General features: G+C 33.9%; 2 protein-coding genes across 4 annotated transcripts; one reads left to right on the plus strand and one right to left on the minus strand.

Annotated features, from left to right (window-relative positions):
* Positions 1-2,459: 2,459 nt before the first annotated feature.
* LOC107621494 (Mitochondrial substrate carrier family protein) lies at positions 2,460-7,244 on the plus strand. Its single transcript, XM_088483698.1, has 9 exons — positions 2,460-2,655; positions 3,390-3,505; positions 3,648-3,705; positions 4,033-4,182; positions 4,542-4,752; positions 5,406-5,451; positions 6,193-6,313; positions 6,428-6,500; positions 6,751-7,244. The coding sequence occupies exons 1-9, from the start codon at positions 2,574-2,576 to the stop codon at positions 6,980-6,982; spliced, it is 1,089 nt and encodes a 362-aa protein (XP_088339824.1). The 5' UTR covers positions 2,460-2,573; the 3' UTR covers positions 6,983-7,244.
* A 1,493-nt stretch (positions 7,245-8,737) lies between these two features.
* On the minus strand, positions 8,738-17,149 carry LOC107623530 (PHD finger-containing protein 6). Of its 3 annotated transcripts, XM_088483708.1 has the most exons (9): positions 16,744-17,148; positions 16,441-16,628; positions 12,620-12,728; positions 12,449-12,531; positions 11,361-11,764; positions 11,090-11,204; positions 9,920-10,138; positions 9,700-9,824; positions 8,738-9,505 (listed from the first exon to the last, which is right to left on the minus strand). In XM_088483708.1, exons 3-9 carry the CDS (start codon positions 12,662-12,664, stop codon positions 9,090-9,092), a joined length of 1,407 nt encoding a protein of 468 aa, XP_088339834.1. In that variant the 5' UTR covers positions 12,665-12,728; positions 16,441-16,628; positions 16,744-17,148; the 3' UTR covers positions 8,738-9,089. The 3 variants fall into 3 exon arrangements, with proteins under 3 accessions (XP_088339834.1, XP_016181334.1, XP_088339841.1); XM_016325848.3 differs by lacking the exon at positions 12,620-12,728 and having other exon boundaries at positions 16,744-17,149; XM_088483715.1 differs by lacking the exon at positions 12,620-12,728 and having other exon boundaries at positions 16,448-16,628.
* Positions 17,150-19,624: the final 2,475 nt, after the last annotated feature.

Raw genomic sequence — 19,624 nt, forward strand, 5'->3', positions numbered from 1 at the left:
ACCAAATTTATTTTTAATTAACCAAAAATTTAATTTTAATTAATTAATTAAATTAGTTTTATATGATAAAATTGGGTATTAACCAATTATAAAATATGAAAATTGGTTTTTAACTAATTATAAAAATAAAAATCAATTTTAAAAAAACAATTGATTTTTGAATAAAAAAATTAGATTTTAAAAAAATAACAAAAAACCGGTTTCTTAAAAAAATTATTTTTTTAAATTAAATTTTTAATCTAAAAAATTAAAATTAAAATTTTTTAAAATTTAATTTTAATTTTGATTAATCGGTTAAAAATATTTTTTTTAATATGCATTTGATTAATTAATTTTAAAAAATATAAATATAATTTTAAAATTATTTTATTAAATTAATTAACCAAAATGTGATTATAATTTTTTAACCAATTAACCACATTTTGATTTTTAAATGTACAACGCTCAGTATGGTATGCAAATTTTGGGGCAAGTCATATAAATCTTTTAACCTCTACAGATGTTTCTATTTCAAATGAGTAAGCCTATGTTGGTAATGAGTGTAATGACAAAAAAAAGTCTTTATCTTAAATCGTGGTTCATCTCTCTTGTATGATAAATGTAGAAATATATCTTATCAACTGAACAATTTTTTGCATGTATCGAACAAAAATCAGAATTTTTTAAATGTGTCAAAATTGAGTGCTGAAAACTATGTATTTTTTGAATTTTAGCTTAATTTTTATGTGGTTCGTGATCAAGTTACACCAGAATAATAAAATTCTTTTTTAACTATTTTTCATTAACAAACTTATTACTTACTTACATCATTATCCTTGACACAAGGAAATTGAATTAAACCATGTAAAAAATATTAACATTAAATAATAATTTAAGTTTTTGGAAATTGTCATTTACATAGAGTGTTAGTAATTCTTTTGTAAAATATTATGTGCATTATACGGTTGGCATAGGAAATGCTAAAAAAATAATAAATTAAAAATAAAAGATGACATGATAGTATTTTTAAAGTATTTAATTTAAAATTAATTTTATGAATGAACATTTAAAAAAATTATAATTAAAAGATTATATAAAATATTTTATATTATTAATACATTAAAATTAAATTTTTTAAAAATAATAATAATCTGATAATAGATTCTAAAAATATTAGTATTCCATGAGTTATAGTTATACTTGTGCTAGTAGCGAGGTACTGTCGTCTAAGTTTTTTGTGAGGAGGTGAAAGATAGTATCTACAAGAGACTTCTATATCATAGTTGTAAGAACCGGACCGGTGATCAAATCGGTCAGATTACTGGTTCACTAGTTTATTAGTTCAACCGATAAACCGCTGGTTGAACCGATAAAACCGGTTTCACATGAATAAAAAATATAAAATAGTCAAAAACTTAAAATTAAAATTTGAAATACATATTTTTACTAACATTTTAAGAACAGTTAAGTCAAATTCTATAAATAACTAATACAAATATAAACATATAATTAGTTCATACTACTATATAGTATCTTAATTAGATACAATAAGAATAACAATCTATGAATTATATCCAAAAAATAATTTCAAGGTCTAAATATTTTTATATAATTAAATAATTATATAAATTTTTTTTCAGAATAAGTAATTTTTATTTTATTTTTTTATTCATTATCATTTTTATTTTAAAATTAATTAATTTATACTTCAATTAAAAAATGAGTTAAGTATTTCCATGTATATATATATATATATATATGTATTAGTTAGAAAGAATTGATATATATATTTTAAAAAGCATTTAAAACGCCAAGGAAATGGGTTAGTCTAGTGGTTGTTAACTTGGTCTTCGGCACGCAGGTTGACCATTGACCACTTGTTGACCGGACCGGTTCGATTCTGAACCGTGTCGGTTTGATCGGTTTGTACCGGTTTTGACCGGTTCATTTCTTTAAGCGATTAGAATATTAAACCGGACCGGTATAAGGTTCGGTTCACCGGTTTTTCGGTCGAACTGGCCGGTCCGATCCGATTTTTACAACTATGTTCTATATATAAATTAGCAAGGGTTTTAAGTAAATTTTTTTTGTAGATTGTGTTCTTAATATACCTGAGGTGTCAGTATAGTTATAGTAAAATAGGTAACCACTTTTTAGTTTTTTTTTGTTGGGAAAGTCTTCCTTTTAAATACATAGAAGATATTTTAGGAGTCAGTCTTATTTAAATAAGTGAAACCAAACTCATGTCACTGACCTCTATAAAATTGAATAGAGATAGATCAAAATAATATCTATAAATTAGGTTTTATTCATTTTGGGCCGGCTAAATTATGGACACGAATAATTAGCAATTAGGTTTTACGTTGAAAAAAGTCAGTCCATTTTCGTGAAGCATTAAATTCAAAAAGGATAGAGGTTGCGTTGTTATGAAATAAAAGAAAATTAATGAAATAAATAAAAGAGTTTAATTATTATCAATCTTATTTATTTATTCATTTATTTGAATGATTTTTTTTTCGTTGTGGAAGGTAGTTTCCTTTTTCAGTGTTGCCAAAACCCTTTGAAAGCCCTAATAAGCGAGGAAAATAGAGGGAATGACCTCTTCTATGGCGGTTCAGAGCTCCAATCCCCGCGAAGCAAAACCTTCAAAGAACGATCTCAGTTCTCACTTCTTCGGTAAGCACTTCTGATCCTCGATATTCCGTAACCGTTTCATTTTAATTTGTAACCACTTTGATCTTGAACGACGGAATAACATGATCGACTTACCGAGTCTCATTATTTGAAATCTTGGAACTTGGAACATTATAAGTTCACCGCTATTAGGATAATGCCACCGTCTAGTTATAGTTTTAGGATGGTTGTAATATATTAGGAATGAAAACCCATGTTTTTTTTTTGTTTTTTGCTATTTTTTCACTTATTTTTCTGTTATTTTTGTTGATGATAGCTAGGTTGATAGTGCTGCATTTGAATGTTTTTGGTAGCTGATAAATCCTTTATATTTGAAGCTTCTTGATTTTTCTTAGTTGTTGAATTTATATGAGTAGAAAAATTTGCATACTGGGATCAAGTTATGATGTGGTGAATATGGGGTTTATACACTCTATATGTACTTAATCTGATACATGATTAACACTCAGGAATTTCTGGGTAACGAGTCATGGTATTAGCATAGGGTTTTACTTGTGAGAAGTACAAGTGTACAACCCTATAAGAAAATTGGGCTCTTTTTGGCTACACGCATTATTTCTCTTTGCATTGTACACTTTCTATTTGTTGATCTCGTTATCTTTTCTTATCCATCTTCAAACAAAGCTTTGTTGTCAGTAGAAAACAAATAGAGTTGTACTTGTTTTTCCTTTTATGAAATTATTATTTAATTATTTTCTTATATATCGGTGTTCAAGTATGGAGAGAGTTTGTGTGGGGAGCTGTTGCTGGGGCTTTTGGGGAAGGAATGATGCATCCAGTTGATACCATTAAAACCCGAATACAAAGCCAAGCTATTCTTCCTGGAGTTCAGGTTTTTTGGTGACCCATAGATAAAATATCCTGTATTTTATTTGCTCACAAGCACAACATATACTAACATTTGAAAGTTCCATAGAAGTTTCTGTTCATATATACTTCTATCTAAAACTTCTTTGCTTTCCTGCAAACATTAGAATCAGAAGAGCATATTGCAGATGGTGCGACTTGTCTGGCATGAGGATGGAATAAGAGGTATGTTATTTTGATTATTTCCATGCTGTGGATTAATTTTTACAGTATTTTAAATATGAAATTCCCTTTGTTAAATGATAGGGAAGCTTCTTTTGTTTTAAAAAATAAAAGCTTATAGTCAATTATTTTTAAGAGAGCTGTTGGCAAAAATCTTTTTCCATTTTTCTTTTCTGAGTGTAAAATTAACGTTTGTTTATATTGTACACTTAGCCATCATTCACAAGAATTTTGTCATGCCATCAAAATCAGCTTTGTTGTTATTATTATGTTCTACACGGCGTCCAACTTGAAAATATGTGCCTTTTATGATTGGTTTAAATTGTGTAGGCTTTTACAGGGGTGTAGCACCTGGCGTTATTGGGTCTCTTGCAACTGGTGCAACATATTTTGGTGTTATAGAGTCCACTAAAAAGTGGATTGAGGATTCACATCCTAGGCTTAAGGGCCACTGGGCACATTTCATTGCTGGAGCTGTTGGTAAGCTAATCTGGAGCATCTAAAACTTTTGTACCTTCTGAAGTTATTCATATTGACTCACTAAGTGTTATGTGTAGGAAAAAATGCAATGTGACTGAATATGCCAAAGTCCCCCCCCCCCCTCTTCTTTTTCTGTTTCAGCGCCCATTTTAATTTTGTACATAAGTTTAGTATTTCTCCAGCAGGTTACAGTCTGTTGTCTCATACTCCTTTTAGGTATCAAAGCTTGTTGTCATACATTCCCTATATTCACTCCTTCCTTCTACAGTCAAATTTATTTTAAACATGAATTCCATGAAACTCTGACCATTTGGTTTTGCAAAAATGATGTTCTGCCTCATTTTAATGTATATTTGCAGGAGATACTCTTGGTTCTGTTGTATATGTTCCATGCGAAGTGATGAAGCAACGCATGCAAGTGCAGGGGACATATTCATCTTGGAGTTCTATCGCCATGAATGATGGCATTGCCATGAATTCTAGCCAAAAACTGTATGGCTATTATACAGGGATGTTCCATGCGGGCTGCTCAATATGGAGAACACAGGGTGTAAAGGGTTTATATGCAGGGTATACTCTAGAAACACTCAATTTCTCTTATATAACTTACATAATGACACTAGAGGTCCTGTTTCAGATTTGATAGATTTTTGGATGCAGTATTGTATTCTAGGCAACAATCAGGCAATTCTTTCATGATTCAGTTTTATTATTTTGTAAATGTCAATAGGTGTCAGTTGACACTGAGTGGGTAAACAGCAACTGGAGATGTAAAATGAGTCTATGTGATATGAATGTGTCATAATGGGAAATCAAACTGTTCTGCTTTATATGAAATCTAGTTTCCTTCTAGATCCACAATAATTTACCATGTGATATATATACTATAATGATTCATTAACCCCAAATTTTATATTAGCTGGACATTACTATGTATATAATTGAATAGCTAGCTTTTACTTATATTTTTAAAAAAATATCAATCATTCACCGACACAAAGTAGTTCAACCTTCAATTTATATGGAATCCTATTGGGGGGAAGCCTTGAAGTCTTGAGCTACTTACATAATATTCAATTAACAGTTAGGTTGAACTTCAATATTTGCAAGAATTTAGATAGCAGGGTCAAAACTTACTGATCACGTATCTTTTTTTATATTAAGATAATTGGTGAATTTGTTTATTTATCTCAACTTGGTGCATGAATCTTTTTCTTTGGCAGATATTTCTCTACTCTTGCAAGGGATGTTCCATTTGCTGGCCTAATGGTATTATTTTATATAATTCGAAGTTCCATTAGATTCAGTATTCCATAATTACCAATTTCTTTGTTTTATATATACATATATGTTATGAAGTAAATTTAAATGTGTTCTTGTTTGGCCTTTTCACATTTTGTTAGAAGTCCACCGACAGATGTGAAAGGCATCTTCTGATTTGTCGCTGCCATGTAGGGGCTTAAGTTGGCGCTAAACTTGACAATGGGAGGATCTCTTGTCCTCCCATTTTTATTCTTCATCTTAGTGATATTCTAAAATTAGCTGGAATCTAAAATATAAAATTGGTTTCTCTTTTGGGAAGTTCTTGGAATTTTTAAATCCTATTACTCTCTGAAGGATTTGTGGATAACTGATATGGCTGCAAAGGGAAAACAGTGTTGGTAGCTTTTACCTTCCTTGTTTAGCATGCAACTGATATGGTCGATAATTTTACAAAGCAATATTACTGTCAGTCTGTCACTATGGGATTGATATGGCTTTGTAGTTAGTCTCTGCTTTGTGGTAGTGTGCAGCTTTTGAAAGATTGACAGTATATAACATGGATACCTGTTGTTTTTTGTTTCCCCACAAGATAAAAAAGAAAAATGTTGCATTGTTATGTTAATCAATGAGTGCAGTTAAATTTAGATGTTTCAATCTGCTACCACCTTGGTCTTGATTCTGGAAAGCCATCAACATTTTCTTTTACTTTACAAACTTCTGATGTTATAATTTTACTTCCTTCTATAGGTCATGTTTTATGAAGGTTTGAAAGATGTTACTGAATATGGGAAGCAAAGATTGACATCCAACTCAAATTGGCATGTCAATAACTCATTTGAGGGACTTGTTTTAGGAGGATTAGCTGGTGGTATGTCTTATGCCGCACCTTCAATCCTAATCCCTGCGGTTTTTCTAATCTAATATACAACACAGTGAACTGTTTAGAAATCATTGTTAATTTGTGGTCACAATCATTAAACAGGTCTTAGTGCATATCTCACCACCCCGTTGGATGTAATCAAAACAAGATTGCAAGTGCAGGGTTCAACTTTAAGGTATCAATTCGATTTAATAAACTACCAACACTTGATACATGGTGTAACCTGTCACCAGTATACTACTAGCATTCTTCTGTATTTGTTTGCTTGGATATCATATGCTTTTGGTATTTCCAGTATAGAAATGGCTTTCTACAAAATAGCAACTTGTAATTTTACTTGTTTATTCTCTTAACAAGTTCACAAATTGGCCTATTTTGTGCTAGTGACCGTTTCGTGTTTCTAATCTGACCTTATGTTCTTTTAGGTATAACGGTTGGTTGGATGCAATTTGCAATATATGGGAAAAGGAAGGCATGAAGGGGATGTTCAGGGGTAGCATCCCAAGGATTTCATGGTACATTCCGGCTTCTGCACTTACATTTATGGCTGTGGAATTTCTCAGAGACCATTATAATGAAGGAGCCACTGACAAGAAGGTGCAAGAAGTTGCAAGACTATCAGTCGACAAGAAGAAACCAATGCAAGAGGTTTCTTAGATCAACTTGTGGTTGGAACTACATTTACTTCCCATCAAAATTTTTACCGAAGATGGGAGGCTGTACATCTGAATTCTTAGACATTCTCATATTTTAGACCCCCCATTTTTTTGAACATGCAAAATTTAGCTTATACATCAAAATTTTGGCTTTGTTGGTTTGGCTTTATTCAATAAAACTAGGGTGGGGTGAGGGACTCGCATCTTCCGAAGTTTCTCTTGGAAATGCATGGATCTCAATTAAAAGAGGAAATTGACAACCATTTTAGTGTTTGTTCCACTGGATTTGCTAGACAGTAGACACTGGACAGAAATTTACAACGGTCCTCGATCCAAATATTTTAATCTAATACAGATGTTAGTTTACCATAGCCTGACCGATTCCATATCTCTATATGTAAAAAGAGAAACACTACTTAAAGATTTAGCAATAAAGAGACAATCCTTAATCTAAGCTACTATGGTTCTCTTGTGTGTGTCCCATACTTTTCCAAAGATTGTTAAATTATTTTCCTGTCTGGAGTTCTTTTTAACATCTGAAGTACTGATTTCAGGGACGGACATAGGAGGCGAGTGGAGGTCTCGGCCCTCCAACTTTTTTAAAAAAAGATTAATAGTAATAAGTTATTAAGTATGATTTAATTTTTTTAGAAATTTATTTAGTATTTAGTCTAATATAAAATAAAAGTCTAGCCTAATCTAAATATTAATGATTTTTAATATCTAAAAAAGTAAGTAACAATATTAAAAAAATCTAAAAAAATATTATTATTAATATTTTTTAATTAAATAAAATTTTTTAAATCTCATAAAGTGAATTTTTTTTTCTTCTTGTGAACATCCTCGATTCATTTGGTATTAATTTTCTCTGTTTCAACTATTACAATTGAGAGATATTTTTCAGCTATGAATATTGTGAAGAATAACTCAAACAAAATGAAAGATGTATTTCTTGCTAATTGTCTTTTATTTGACACAGATTCTATTATCGATAAATTTTATTATACAAAAAATCGACCACTTCGTTAATAAAAAGTACCTACATATTTTTTGTAACTTTAAAATATATTTTTTATCGATATATTTTTGTATTAAATTTTACATTATATAATTTTTTAATATTATATATATTATTGGTCTTCCCAGAATAATATTTCTAGATCCGTCCCGGCTTTACCAATAATCCATAAGAAAAACAAATAATGATGTAGTACACGTAGGTATGTAATAAGAGGTAAAGCTCTCCCAAAGGTAGAGATATATCTATAAGAGATTACAAACCATATTTTCATTATATAAGAGTATAAATATAGAAAATTGTAGAAAATGAGTTTCCTTCGCATCTACTGTTTAGGAGTAAAACAGCTTGAGATAATTGCAGAATAAAGTTTAATTTAAAGTGTAACATGATTAAATATTTTTTTATGTTATAGTAACCTTTTTCAACATTTAAATACGGAGTCACTGAGAGTGCAAATATAATTCTACTAGTCAACTATTTTGCTATACTTCTAATACGGTAAAACACAAAAACTACTCTTCAAACATTAATATTAGAAAACTAATTAAAAACTGATTTTTTTTTTCAAGAAAAATAAAGACTCGATGAACAATCGAAACACAATTAGCTTATCAGTCAGTTTAGCTGACGTCGTTCACCACCGAACGAAACTGTCGAATATTCGACAGATAAAAAAGATTGCGGACCCAAAAACACGAAAGAAAGAAAAAAGAAGAATATCTCACCACTGGAAGTAGAGAAAATAAGCATGTGCACATTCTATTAATATCTTCACTCAATCACTCATAAGCCAGGAGCAACGATGCCCACCAGAGTCTTCAATTTGATTTTCCAGTTTAGAAACTATACTACCATTCTAGCAAGCTACAACGCCTGCAATTTGCCTAAGTTCCGAAAACCATAGTTGATAAGCTATACAAACAATGTAAAATACCTTTCTCTAGAAAGTTACTAATACCTGGTTATACCTATTCTATTCAGTATTCACAAGTCCTCAAAGTTTGTTAGATCTTGAGGGTTTCACATTACCCTGCCCTGAAACTCCCACATATCATGTACCCTTAGATTTTGATCTTCCTCCCCCAGCCTAAGATTTACATGTAACTTTTCCAGCTTCAAAGCCTGGCGGTGGTTCAACCGGGTCATTCAGAGGATAAGGTTCTTTCTTGATGGAATTCTGTGGCAATGGAATTGACGAGAGCTTTTTGGTTTTCATCCTAGGCTTTGTACATGAAGGTGGTCTACCCTGAAGAAATATGTTGCTTGATGCAATGGCCTTCATTTCTTCCTTCTTGGAAGAGCTAAGAGAAATTCTAACCAGAGGCCTATCAACTTTTACCACACGATCGATTTTCTCAGCTATGTCCTTTCCTCCAATCATGTCCACATCCATATCAAGAGGGTCCATGTTAGATAGTGTTTCAGTAGCTTTACCAATTTTACTCCGGCGAAAGACTCCCCACAGGAAGCATCCTACATGTACTGCTGCTGTTGCAATGGTACCTGTGATTGCAAGAGACAATGCAAAAGGTGAGAGCAAAAACTGATTGAGTCATGATTGCAATAGAACAAAAAAATCCAACAAAGCACATACTTCCAAAACATATGTAAGATTCTAAGCATGTTTGGATCAAATGGGGGTGTGGGTCAGGGATCTAAGACTGTGGTACAGCTAATGCATGGAACAAGTAACTTACCCCTTGAGTGCGTATTAAGGAGATTTGAGGTGAACACCAACAACTCCACTCCTTGAATAGAACTTCTCAACATTGATTCTTTAGCATTCATAAACTCAATCATGCTAATGAAGTCCTTTCTGTACCTATACTCAATTTAGAACATGCAATATAAATGGCTTAAATAACAGACAATGGTCCAGTATAACATGAGAGGATCGAAATAGGAACTTTTGCTAACCTCTCATTTTCATTTGATGGAAAGAAGTACAATGCAATATCTTGAAGATCAGGGCAATTGTTCTGGAAAACATCAGTGAAGACATCCAACCTAGGCAGTGACTCTAATTGAAGGGTTCCAGGCATTCTCTTTGAAAATTTATATGCCTTCCTATTAACGGTAGATGGAGGATGTGCCTCAAACCCGTCATAGTGATTGCCAGATGCAACAAAACTACCCCTAAAAAATGGTTGCCATGTTAAATTTCCAATTCATAGAGCTACTCACTGAACTAAATGATAAAACATCAGTAGGTGTACAGTTGCTAAAAATTCTTTAAAGATTAACAGCCAGATACCGTAATTTTGTGTTGTCAGATATTATTCAACAAATTTAAAAATTGATCAGTGAGAACAAGAATTAAAATTGTGTAGTTTAGAAATAAATTAAAAAAAAAAAAAAAAAGAATCATGATCTTGCATATGGTTAATAGAAGCTGTTCTTTGCCATAGAGACTCCAATTCAACAAAGAACAAGCAAGCTGAGGTTGGTAAGCGTTGTGATATAGCACAACTTTTGCTATACTATGGTGTCTATGACTGAAAAAGGAATGATAAAATTTTCAAGAGAATTCATCTTTACATAGAATTTGGGATAGGGTTATCTTCTTAGCTTATGCATGGCAATCTTTTAATTGTCTCTTAAGAGTTGTTTCACTTAGATATGACTTATGAGAAGAGATCGTATGCCTTTTTTACTTGACACAATCTCTTAGGATCCACGTGTTTACTTTTCATTTCTAGTTCTAGGATCCTACAGCTTTTTATTAAAGCAAACATTGAAAAGCATCTGTCCACGTAGAATGAAAAGTTCATATTAAACTCTGTACAAATCCTAATTTTATTTAGATGCATAAAGTGCAAAGGAAATCTGTCTCTCTCACATATGAAGAGGGACCAAAAACTTAGCTTTTTTGATGTTTTTATCTATCCCTAAGTATTGACGACTTCTTGTCCTCAAAGCTGTATATATTAGCCTTCTCTTCTTGCTAACAATATTTCTTCTTTTTGCTTTAGAAAAAAAAAAGGCAGCCTGATAGGTTCCTCCTCACTACATATTGGAATTAGCTAAGCATTCACCAAGGATAATAAGAGGAAAATGGTTATAAAAAACAAGGGAATGAATACGCACCTCCAGGCAGCAATTGAAGAGGGTAAAAATTTGAAAAGATTCATATTTTGCCGAATGCTCTGGTCATCATTCTTTTCAATATTGTGATGTTCAGTTACAGCAGAAAGGGTACCACCTAAAGACACGATAAACCAAAAAGAAATATAATGTTCAAACACGACAATCTACAAGTAACTAGCACATCCAAAATTAAATGTCTAAATATGCAACAAGAGAAATATCAAGAGTGCAAAGGAATAATGATTGCATCCAAAGACAGAGAGACTCTCACCTTTTGATATTAAGTGAGAAGCATGTTGATAAGTCACTGGCTTCTTGGATACTCCATCATTTCTTGGAGGCTTCTCAAGTGCAATAGGAGAATTGCTATGATTTGATTTTGGTGGCAGGGATGGACTCTTTGAAATTAAATTTTTTGATTTAACAGAAGTCTTCCGAGTCACCAACAAATTAGATTTTGCTGGAATAAGTTTAGAGGGAGGACTTCCAGAAGAAAGCTTCATGGCTTCATCTGTTGGAAGGAACTTCACCTTCCCTGTTGGTCTTTTCCTTTTAGGAGCTTGCCATTCCAGATTGCGATTCCCTTTACATCGTGAAGGTGTCTCCCTTTTGGGTTGGCAAGAATCACAGGTCCACTGTTCAGGAATGCTGCTGAGTATAGTTTTCATGCAATAACTGAAATGGGAAATAGAAATAATTATATAACAGTAAAAATTATATAATAGTATTTATATTAAAAAATTATAAATATAATTATTTTTAAGTTTGTTACTAATATAATAATAAATAAATAATTATGAACATAAAAATTATAAAATACCTAATTTCTCAAAGATGATATGGAAACATATAATTGTTTGGAATTTAGTTTGAAAAAGTAAAATTGTAACTTACAAATTCTTTATCAGATTACACGAATACAATAATATCAATATATTTATTGAACATTTTAACTTTTTAACATAAAAGATTAAATTAAAACACTAATAAAATATAAAATATCACTAAATTAAATAAATGAATATACCTAATTCTTCTTCCGAGTTTGCAATGTTTTCTATTTTTCTTCCAAAAGGTTTCAATTGCTTTCAGTACGGCATTTCCTAATTGCTTTTGTTTAGGTTGTGTGAACATTAATTATTACAATGATACTGTGTTTTATTATGTTTGAATTTGTCAAAAACCTATTCCAACCGTTATATTTAAAGTAAAACATTTGAAGTTATATTTAAAGTAAAACATTTGAAGTAATTGTGACGTAGAGTTATTAGTTTAAGTGAGGGAGAGGACAGATAGTAATTATGGGAGAGGGAAGAATTCAAATGTGTAATGAAAGAATACAAGATGAGAGATTCATACCAGTGTTCACGAGCTACACATTTCGTGCAATTGATAATTACTTCCCAAAAACCAACATCACCACATATATCACAAGGTTGAATCTGCATGGGTATAATGAATACATACATATCAACAATGAATGAATAACAGCTAATATTATAACCTAGAAAACTAAGAAGCGAACTTAACTGCAGAAGGCAAAAGCTGAGTATTGTAAAGTTTGCATTGCCACATAACAACTCATGGTTCAAATAGTTGTTATTTAACAACCATAAATCACATCCAGCGATGTTCTTATCTGATGGTAATCAAACAATTTTGCATAGGTTCAGCATAGTCTTTTAATAATGGACAAAGGCAATGAGATTGACTATCACTTTGTAAAGGGTAAAATTCAGTTATAACAGACTGCTATTAATGCTAAAATTTGTAAATTCCAGCAACCAATTTACTTTAAAGAAAAGAATATCATTAACTAACAGAGAAGAACAAATCAAGAAAATGTAAAAAACAATTAAGGGGAAAAAACACAGAAAAAGAAGATATCTTTGAAGTGTAGCTTTCCAATTTCTCAACAAGTCAAAGAGGGGAATTCCCTTTTTAATTAAAAAAAAAAAATCATGAACGTGTTAAATGTTAATAGATGCCAAACATCTAGTCCTATGCATAAAACTTGCTTGTCTAAGAATCTGTCATTTAAGGTACACAAATTATGCTTCAACCAAATACTCCAAAGTGGACATAATTAATAATTTAATATTCACCTCCAGTTCAACTATAAACATAAAAAGATTGTTGTACATGAAAAATATTATTGTTCAAACTTCAAAGTAAGAGCAAATATTATGATGCAATAATCATAATATTGGCAATAATCAACCCTCAATGGAATAACTATAAACCCTATCAAAAGCAGAATCAAAACTCTTTAGTCTACTTCTACTGCAAGGAACCCCTGCTAAGTAGAATAAAAGCTTTTTTAATAGCAACTTCTTGCTCATTTTTATTTTAATAATTAAATAATTAACTAGATAATTGGTGAAGCTGGAGGCAGAAAACATATTTTCGACATTAACCACCACAAGAGCTAAGCTTCATAGTCTTCGAACGAATTGTGCATTGAATAATCCAATGCCCTAAAAAGTGAAAGAAAAACTAGAGAGCAGAGAAGTGTGTAACCCTATTTATCATCATCGACAAAAAGTAAAATAATAGAGTAATAATAATTAGTGGGGACTCATCAGCCATCACATTTTCGCCAACAGAGGTAAGAACAAAACTAATTACTTAAATTAATTGTTCAAACTCGGGAAGCTTGTGACTCGAGCTCAGAAAAGAGAGAAGAGATTCGAAGAGAGGGAGATAAAGGTGAAGAAGATAGAAGCAGATTCAGACTAGAGAGAGAAGTGTTTGGCACACAAGTCTTTAGTGATGAACCTCACTCTGCAAGAGTGGGAGATTGCTATTTATATAGTAAAGCTAACTTGGAGCATAACTAACTTGACTAATTGGCTAAACTAATTTTACATATAACTAACTCGGGTATCAACATCCCCCCTCAAGCTGGATAGTGAAAATTCACTAATCCAAGCTTGGAATACATTTGCTTGAAGGGTCCAGAAGGCAAAGCTTTGGTGAATACATCGGCCGTTTGGTGAGCTGAAGAGATAAGCAATAGCTTGAGTATTTCAGCTTGAACCTTTTCGCTTGTGATATGGCAATCCACTTCTATATGTTTTGTTCGCTCATGAAACACGGGATTGGCGGCGATGTGGAGTGCAGATTGATTGTTGCAGTACATCGTTAAAGGCTTTGGATGATCGATGTTGAGGTCCTTGACGAGATAGAGAAGCCATTGTCCTTCGATGGTACCAAGGGCCATTGCCCTGTATTCGGACTCGGATGAGGAGCGGGCCACTGTGGCTTGTTTCTTGCTCTTCCATGAGATGAGGGAAGGGCCAAGAAAGAAGCACTGTCCAGAGATAGAGCAACGTGTGTCGCACAGGTTGCCTAGTCAGAATCTGTGAAGCCAGATACTGAAATTCAAGAGAGGTGTCAAAACTGGATTGAGCAGCTAGAATTGTTTTGAATCAAGAATGTCAGGGGAGCTTAATTGTCGTTCTTGCTAGGTCAAGAGTCATCAATGGTTGGAGTGACTTCATTAACATGATCTGTGTCTTGCTACAACATATTATTCATCGAGAAGAATTATCGTTCCATATCACACTATGAAGAATTTCTTCACTGATCAAAGAAGTTAGGCCAAGACACTACATGAGTATTGCACTTCTCCCAAGCCATGAAATTGGGATCATTTTCTTGAGGCTTCGGGAGACTACCATCCACGAAGCAGAGCTGGTTCTTTCCTTTCAGAGCTAATGTCATGGCTCTGGACCACGAGTTGTAATTTTGAGTGGTCAACACGACATTAATGATGGAGATGCCAGGGTTTTCTCCAGGATGCAAAAAATAAGGGCTTGATGGATGGGAGATGGAACTTACTTGAGTCCTTGGCATATGCGATTAAAGGTTGGATATCTGAGATAACAAACGAGCTAGGTTCTGAAGATCAGAAACTGAAAAAGTTGAATTCGGGTCTCCATTGTTGGACCCTGGATTCACCATGATTGGAGTCTCTTGATTGTGTGCCATTGTTGTTTAAGTCTTATTTTCTTGATCTCATTGATCGGAACTGATTCTCCAAATTGGGGAAAATCTAGCTTGAAGCAAGAAATTTTGATTAAAGAAATCAAGCTCTCATCAAACTCTGTGGTGTGATTTCAAGAAAAGAGAAGAAAGAATTGGGGCTGAGAAGATGAAGGAACAAGAATGGAGCCACAAGATCCTCACCGCACCATGTTCAAACTCAGGGTGCTTGTGACTTGAGCTCAGAGAAAAGAGAGAAGAGATTCGAAGAGAGGGAGAGAAAGGTGAAGAAGATAGAAGCATTTCAGACTAGAGAAAAGAGTTTGACACACAAGTCTTTAGTGATGAACCTCACTCTGCAAGAGTGGGAAATTGCTATTTATATAGTAAAGCTAACTTGGAGCATAACTAACCTGACTAATTGGCTAAACTAATTTTACATATAACTAACTCGGGTATCAACATTAATTAAGGAATAAAGAAGTAATGTGATGAAGCTTGAAATGTAAGAATGATTTTGTGAGCTGGTCATTGGAACCGAACCGGTCATTGAACTGGTCAATTGACTGGTTCAATAGTTCAATGGTCCAACCAGAATCAAACCATAGTTGAACCGATTTAATTAAATATACAATAAAATTATTAAAAAATTCAATATTTAATTTCAGATATTCAAACTCAATAATTTTAAAATTAATTTCAAAGTTTCACAATGTCTATAATTTATCATTAAAATTTACAAGATAAAAAATTTCTAATTAATTTCTAAGTTCAAATCAAATAATTAGCAATAATACTAATGTATCATCACATCAGCAACAAAAATCCAGAATAAAAAAAAGTTCAACAATAACTTTTAATAATCAAGTAATCAATGACTTCTAATAAGAGTATCATTTTCATTTCACATAAAGAACTAAACAGTAGTGATCCTCAAACAAGAATCATCTAATAGTAACAAAAACAAAGTTCAATTCAATTACAAGTTCCTAAACCGGCTGAATATTAGAGAGCCAAAGCATATACTCATATTTAGTTTTTGGGATTCTAATCAATTAAAGAGCAACATGGTTCTGACTTCCGAATCCAAACTAAACTGAAAACACATCAGCAACAAAAACTAAATTGAATCCAATTCCAAACTGAGAATCCAAATTAAATTGAGTTCAAAATCACATCAACATTCAACAAATTAAATAAATAATCCAATTCCAAACTCAGAACACAAACTCAGCTCAGAATCTTTAAAATTAATTGAAAAAAAAAAAGATGAACCTAAAATTAATTTAAGAGTAATTGAAGAACCCACGCCGACGATATAGGGAGTCAGGGAAGAACGACAAGGTTAGACGCGAGGAGCTTACCGTCGACGACATCGAAGAAGCAAGCAGCGACATCACTCGCGGTGGAGAACGGAGAGGCGAGAAGAGAGGCGATTTGGGCTGCGAGCCCGCGACAGATACGAAGTAGACGAACCGTGAAGTAGCGACGCGGGTGAGGTGACCGATGCTGGTTGCGTCAACAACGACGACAACTACCGAGAGAAGAAGCACTGAAGAAACATTCAAGATTGAAGAATAAATCAATAAAATTTTTGAAAATAAAACTCACGAAGCACTGAAGCAAGCAAGAAATGGCTAGTGAGGGAGGAGCCGAGGAGTGCTTACCGCAGAGGTGAGCAGAGGCCGGAGACCGAAGAGGAGAGCCGACAAGATGAGCGACGGTGAAGCCAGCGACGGCAATGTGTCCGAACAGAGATTCCACGGCAAGGAGAAGAGGGCGAGTGGCAGCTGGTGGTGGGGGCTGCTCTTGTCTCTGATAGGGTTTTAGGTTTGGTTTGTGAATTCACTGAATTGTGAGAGACATTGCACATTGGAGGGGAGGGGGTTATACGAACAGACGGATACACAGTCAGGGGAGAGAGATACAGAGAGAAAAGGTCACACTCTTCAAATGATTATATCCAAATATTATTTATTTCTTTATTTATGCTTCATGTTTCATGAATAGAGGGCGAAAGGAAGCGCAGCGATTTGGAGCTGCCCCTTCAACTGACTTGACTTGACTTCACTAAGGCTTGGTACGGCAAATTTTTTGTTTTTAAAATCTAGCTGTGTTTTGGTAAAATAAAGTTAAAAATCATTTTTAATAAGTATTATAATTGTATTTGGTAAATTAGTTTTAAAATTAAAAGAATCATAATAAATATAAATATGAAGGTTAAATTTAGAAATTAATATATAAAATTATATTAATTTTTTATTTTGATAAATATAAATTAATTTTAAAAAATTCTATTTTAGATACTTTTAAAAATATCATGTCTTTTAAAAATTGTAAATACAAATACATAGAAAATGAAAATTCTTTTATCTAGTCTTAATTTGTAGAAATATTCCCAAAGTAGGATTTAAATTATTTTTAGTGCAATTATATAATTAAAAAAATATTAAAAAATTATCAAAATTTATTATTTTGTGTAAATATTAGGATATACAACAAATTTTAACTTATTGCTATTTTTTCAATTTAATATATATAAAAAGTGTTTGGTATTTTGGATTTTATTTAAAGAAAGAGCAAAAAAACTTGAAGGGTTAAGTACTGAAATCGTCCTTAAGGTAAGGGGCGAAAATCAAATTCGTCCCCGACCTTTTTTTGTTATTAAAATCATCCTCAACGTTATAAAACGTTATAAAATCGTCCTTTTTACCAATTTTATTTTTTTATTACCAAATTACCCTTTATTCAAAAATTATAAAATAAAATTAAAAAAAAAGAAAAGAAAGGCTGAGGGAGAAAGAGAATCGGGGAAAGGGGGAAAGGGGGGGGGGGGGGAGGGCCGAGAAAGAGAGGGGGGGTGGGGAAAAAGGAAGAGGGGAAGGGGAAGGGGGGAGGGGAAAGGACGCGGGGTGGGGTGGGGGAAGGGGTGTGGGGGAGGAGGAGTGGGAAGGGGAAAGGGGGAGGGGATCGCCGCCATCGCGCCAGTCGTCGCCATCGCGTCAGTCACCGCCGCGCCTTCGTTGCCGCCATCGCGCCAGTCACCGCTGCGCCTTCGTCGCCGTTCCTCGCCGCCTCCGCCTCCACCATCTTCTCTCCTCGCCGCCGCCACCGGTCTTCACGTACGCCACCGATCTTCGCTGCCGCCGCCACTGCTGCACCGCCTGCCCTGCACTGCTACACCGCCGCCACTTCTTCTTCTTCTTCTTCTTCTTCTGTAAATTGAATTTTTGTTGTAGAATTTCTGAATTTTTTGTGAATTGTTGCTGAGGGGTGATTATTGCTTATTGCTGAATTTTGATTATTGTTGTTGCTGAGTTTGTTGAATTATTGCTGAGTTTTGTTGAATGTTGTTGTTGAGGGAGGGGGTTACAGGAGTGGGGTGAGGGATGTTACAGGAAGGGGGAGGGGTTGGGGAGGGAGTGGGCTGAGGGGGGAGGCGGGAGGGAGTGAGAGAGGGAGGGAGGGCGAAGGGGGGAGTGAGGGAGGGGGGAGGGCGAAGGGGGGGAGGCGGCAGGGAGTGAGGGAGGGGGGAGGGCTGAGGGGGGAGGGTTGAGGGGTGGGGGTGAGGGGGGAGGGAGTGAGGGAGGGCGGAGGGGGAGGGTTGAGGGGTGGGGTGCGGGAGTGAGGGAGGGGGGAGGGTTGAGGGGGGAGGGAGTGAGGGAGGGCGGAGGGGGAGGGTTGAGGGGTGGGGGTGCGGGAGTGAGGGAGGGCGAAGGGGGGAGTGAGGGAGGGGGGAGGGCGAAGGGGGGGAGGGGTGGGGTGAGGGAGTGGGCTGAGGGGGGAGGGCTGAGGGGGGAGGGAGTGAGGGAGGCGGAGGGTTGAGGGGTGGGAGTTTGGGGGGGTTTGTTTTAATTTTTTTAATATTATTTTAAATTATTTTTATTAATAATGAAGGGTAATATGGTAAAAAAATAAAATTGAAGTGGAAAATGACGATTTTATAACGTTTTGTAACGTTGAGGATGATTTTAATAACAAAAAAAGGCCGGGGACGATTTTGATTTTCAGCCCAGACCTTAGGGACGATTTCAGTACTTAACCCAAACTTGAAAGAAAATGAAAAAATGATTTATATGACTTAATATTTTTTCTTTAATTAACAATAAAGTTTAATAATTAAACCTAAAAATGAATAGGTGTCGCTTTTTAAATTAAAAAAATAAAAGTATAAGTAATTTTTAAATTATTTAAACAATTTCGTCAATGGTGTAGCATCAATATTCTATCTACATTTTATGTTTTTACAAGTTTTTAAGATGATTATTGAAATTTTTCTTATGTGAAGCCAACGATACTATAATTAGGTCATGATTTTACGTTGGTTAGAAAGTCTTAGCCGTGGGTGTGAAGAGTTCCTAATTATGATAAATTGACAATATGCTGAAGTTGGCTACCGGAGCATATATAGAAGTTACTTTTTACAATGGAGTGAATTGACTAAATCTCTAAAGTGGTCTTTAAAATTGACGTCGTATATTAAAATTATTTTTGAGATTTTAATTGTATCAATTACGTTTTTAAAATTGAAAAAATTATACCATATTA

This window comes from Arachis ipaensis, chromosome B10 (assembly GCF_059453495.1).
Source record: "Arachis ipaensis isolate K30076 ecotype BB chromosome B10, ASM5945349v1, whole genome shotgun sequence".
In the NCBI taxonomy this organism is placed as follows: Eukaryota; Viridiplantae; Streptophyta; class Magnoliopsida; order Fabales; family Fabaceae; genus Arachis; species Arachis ipaensis.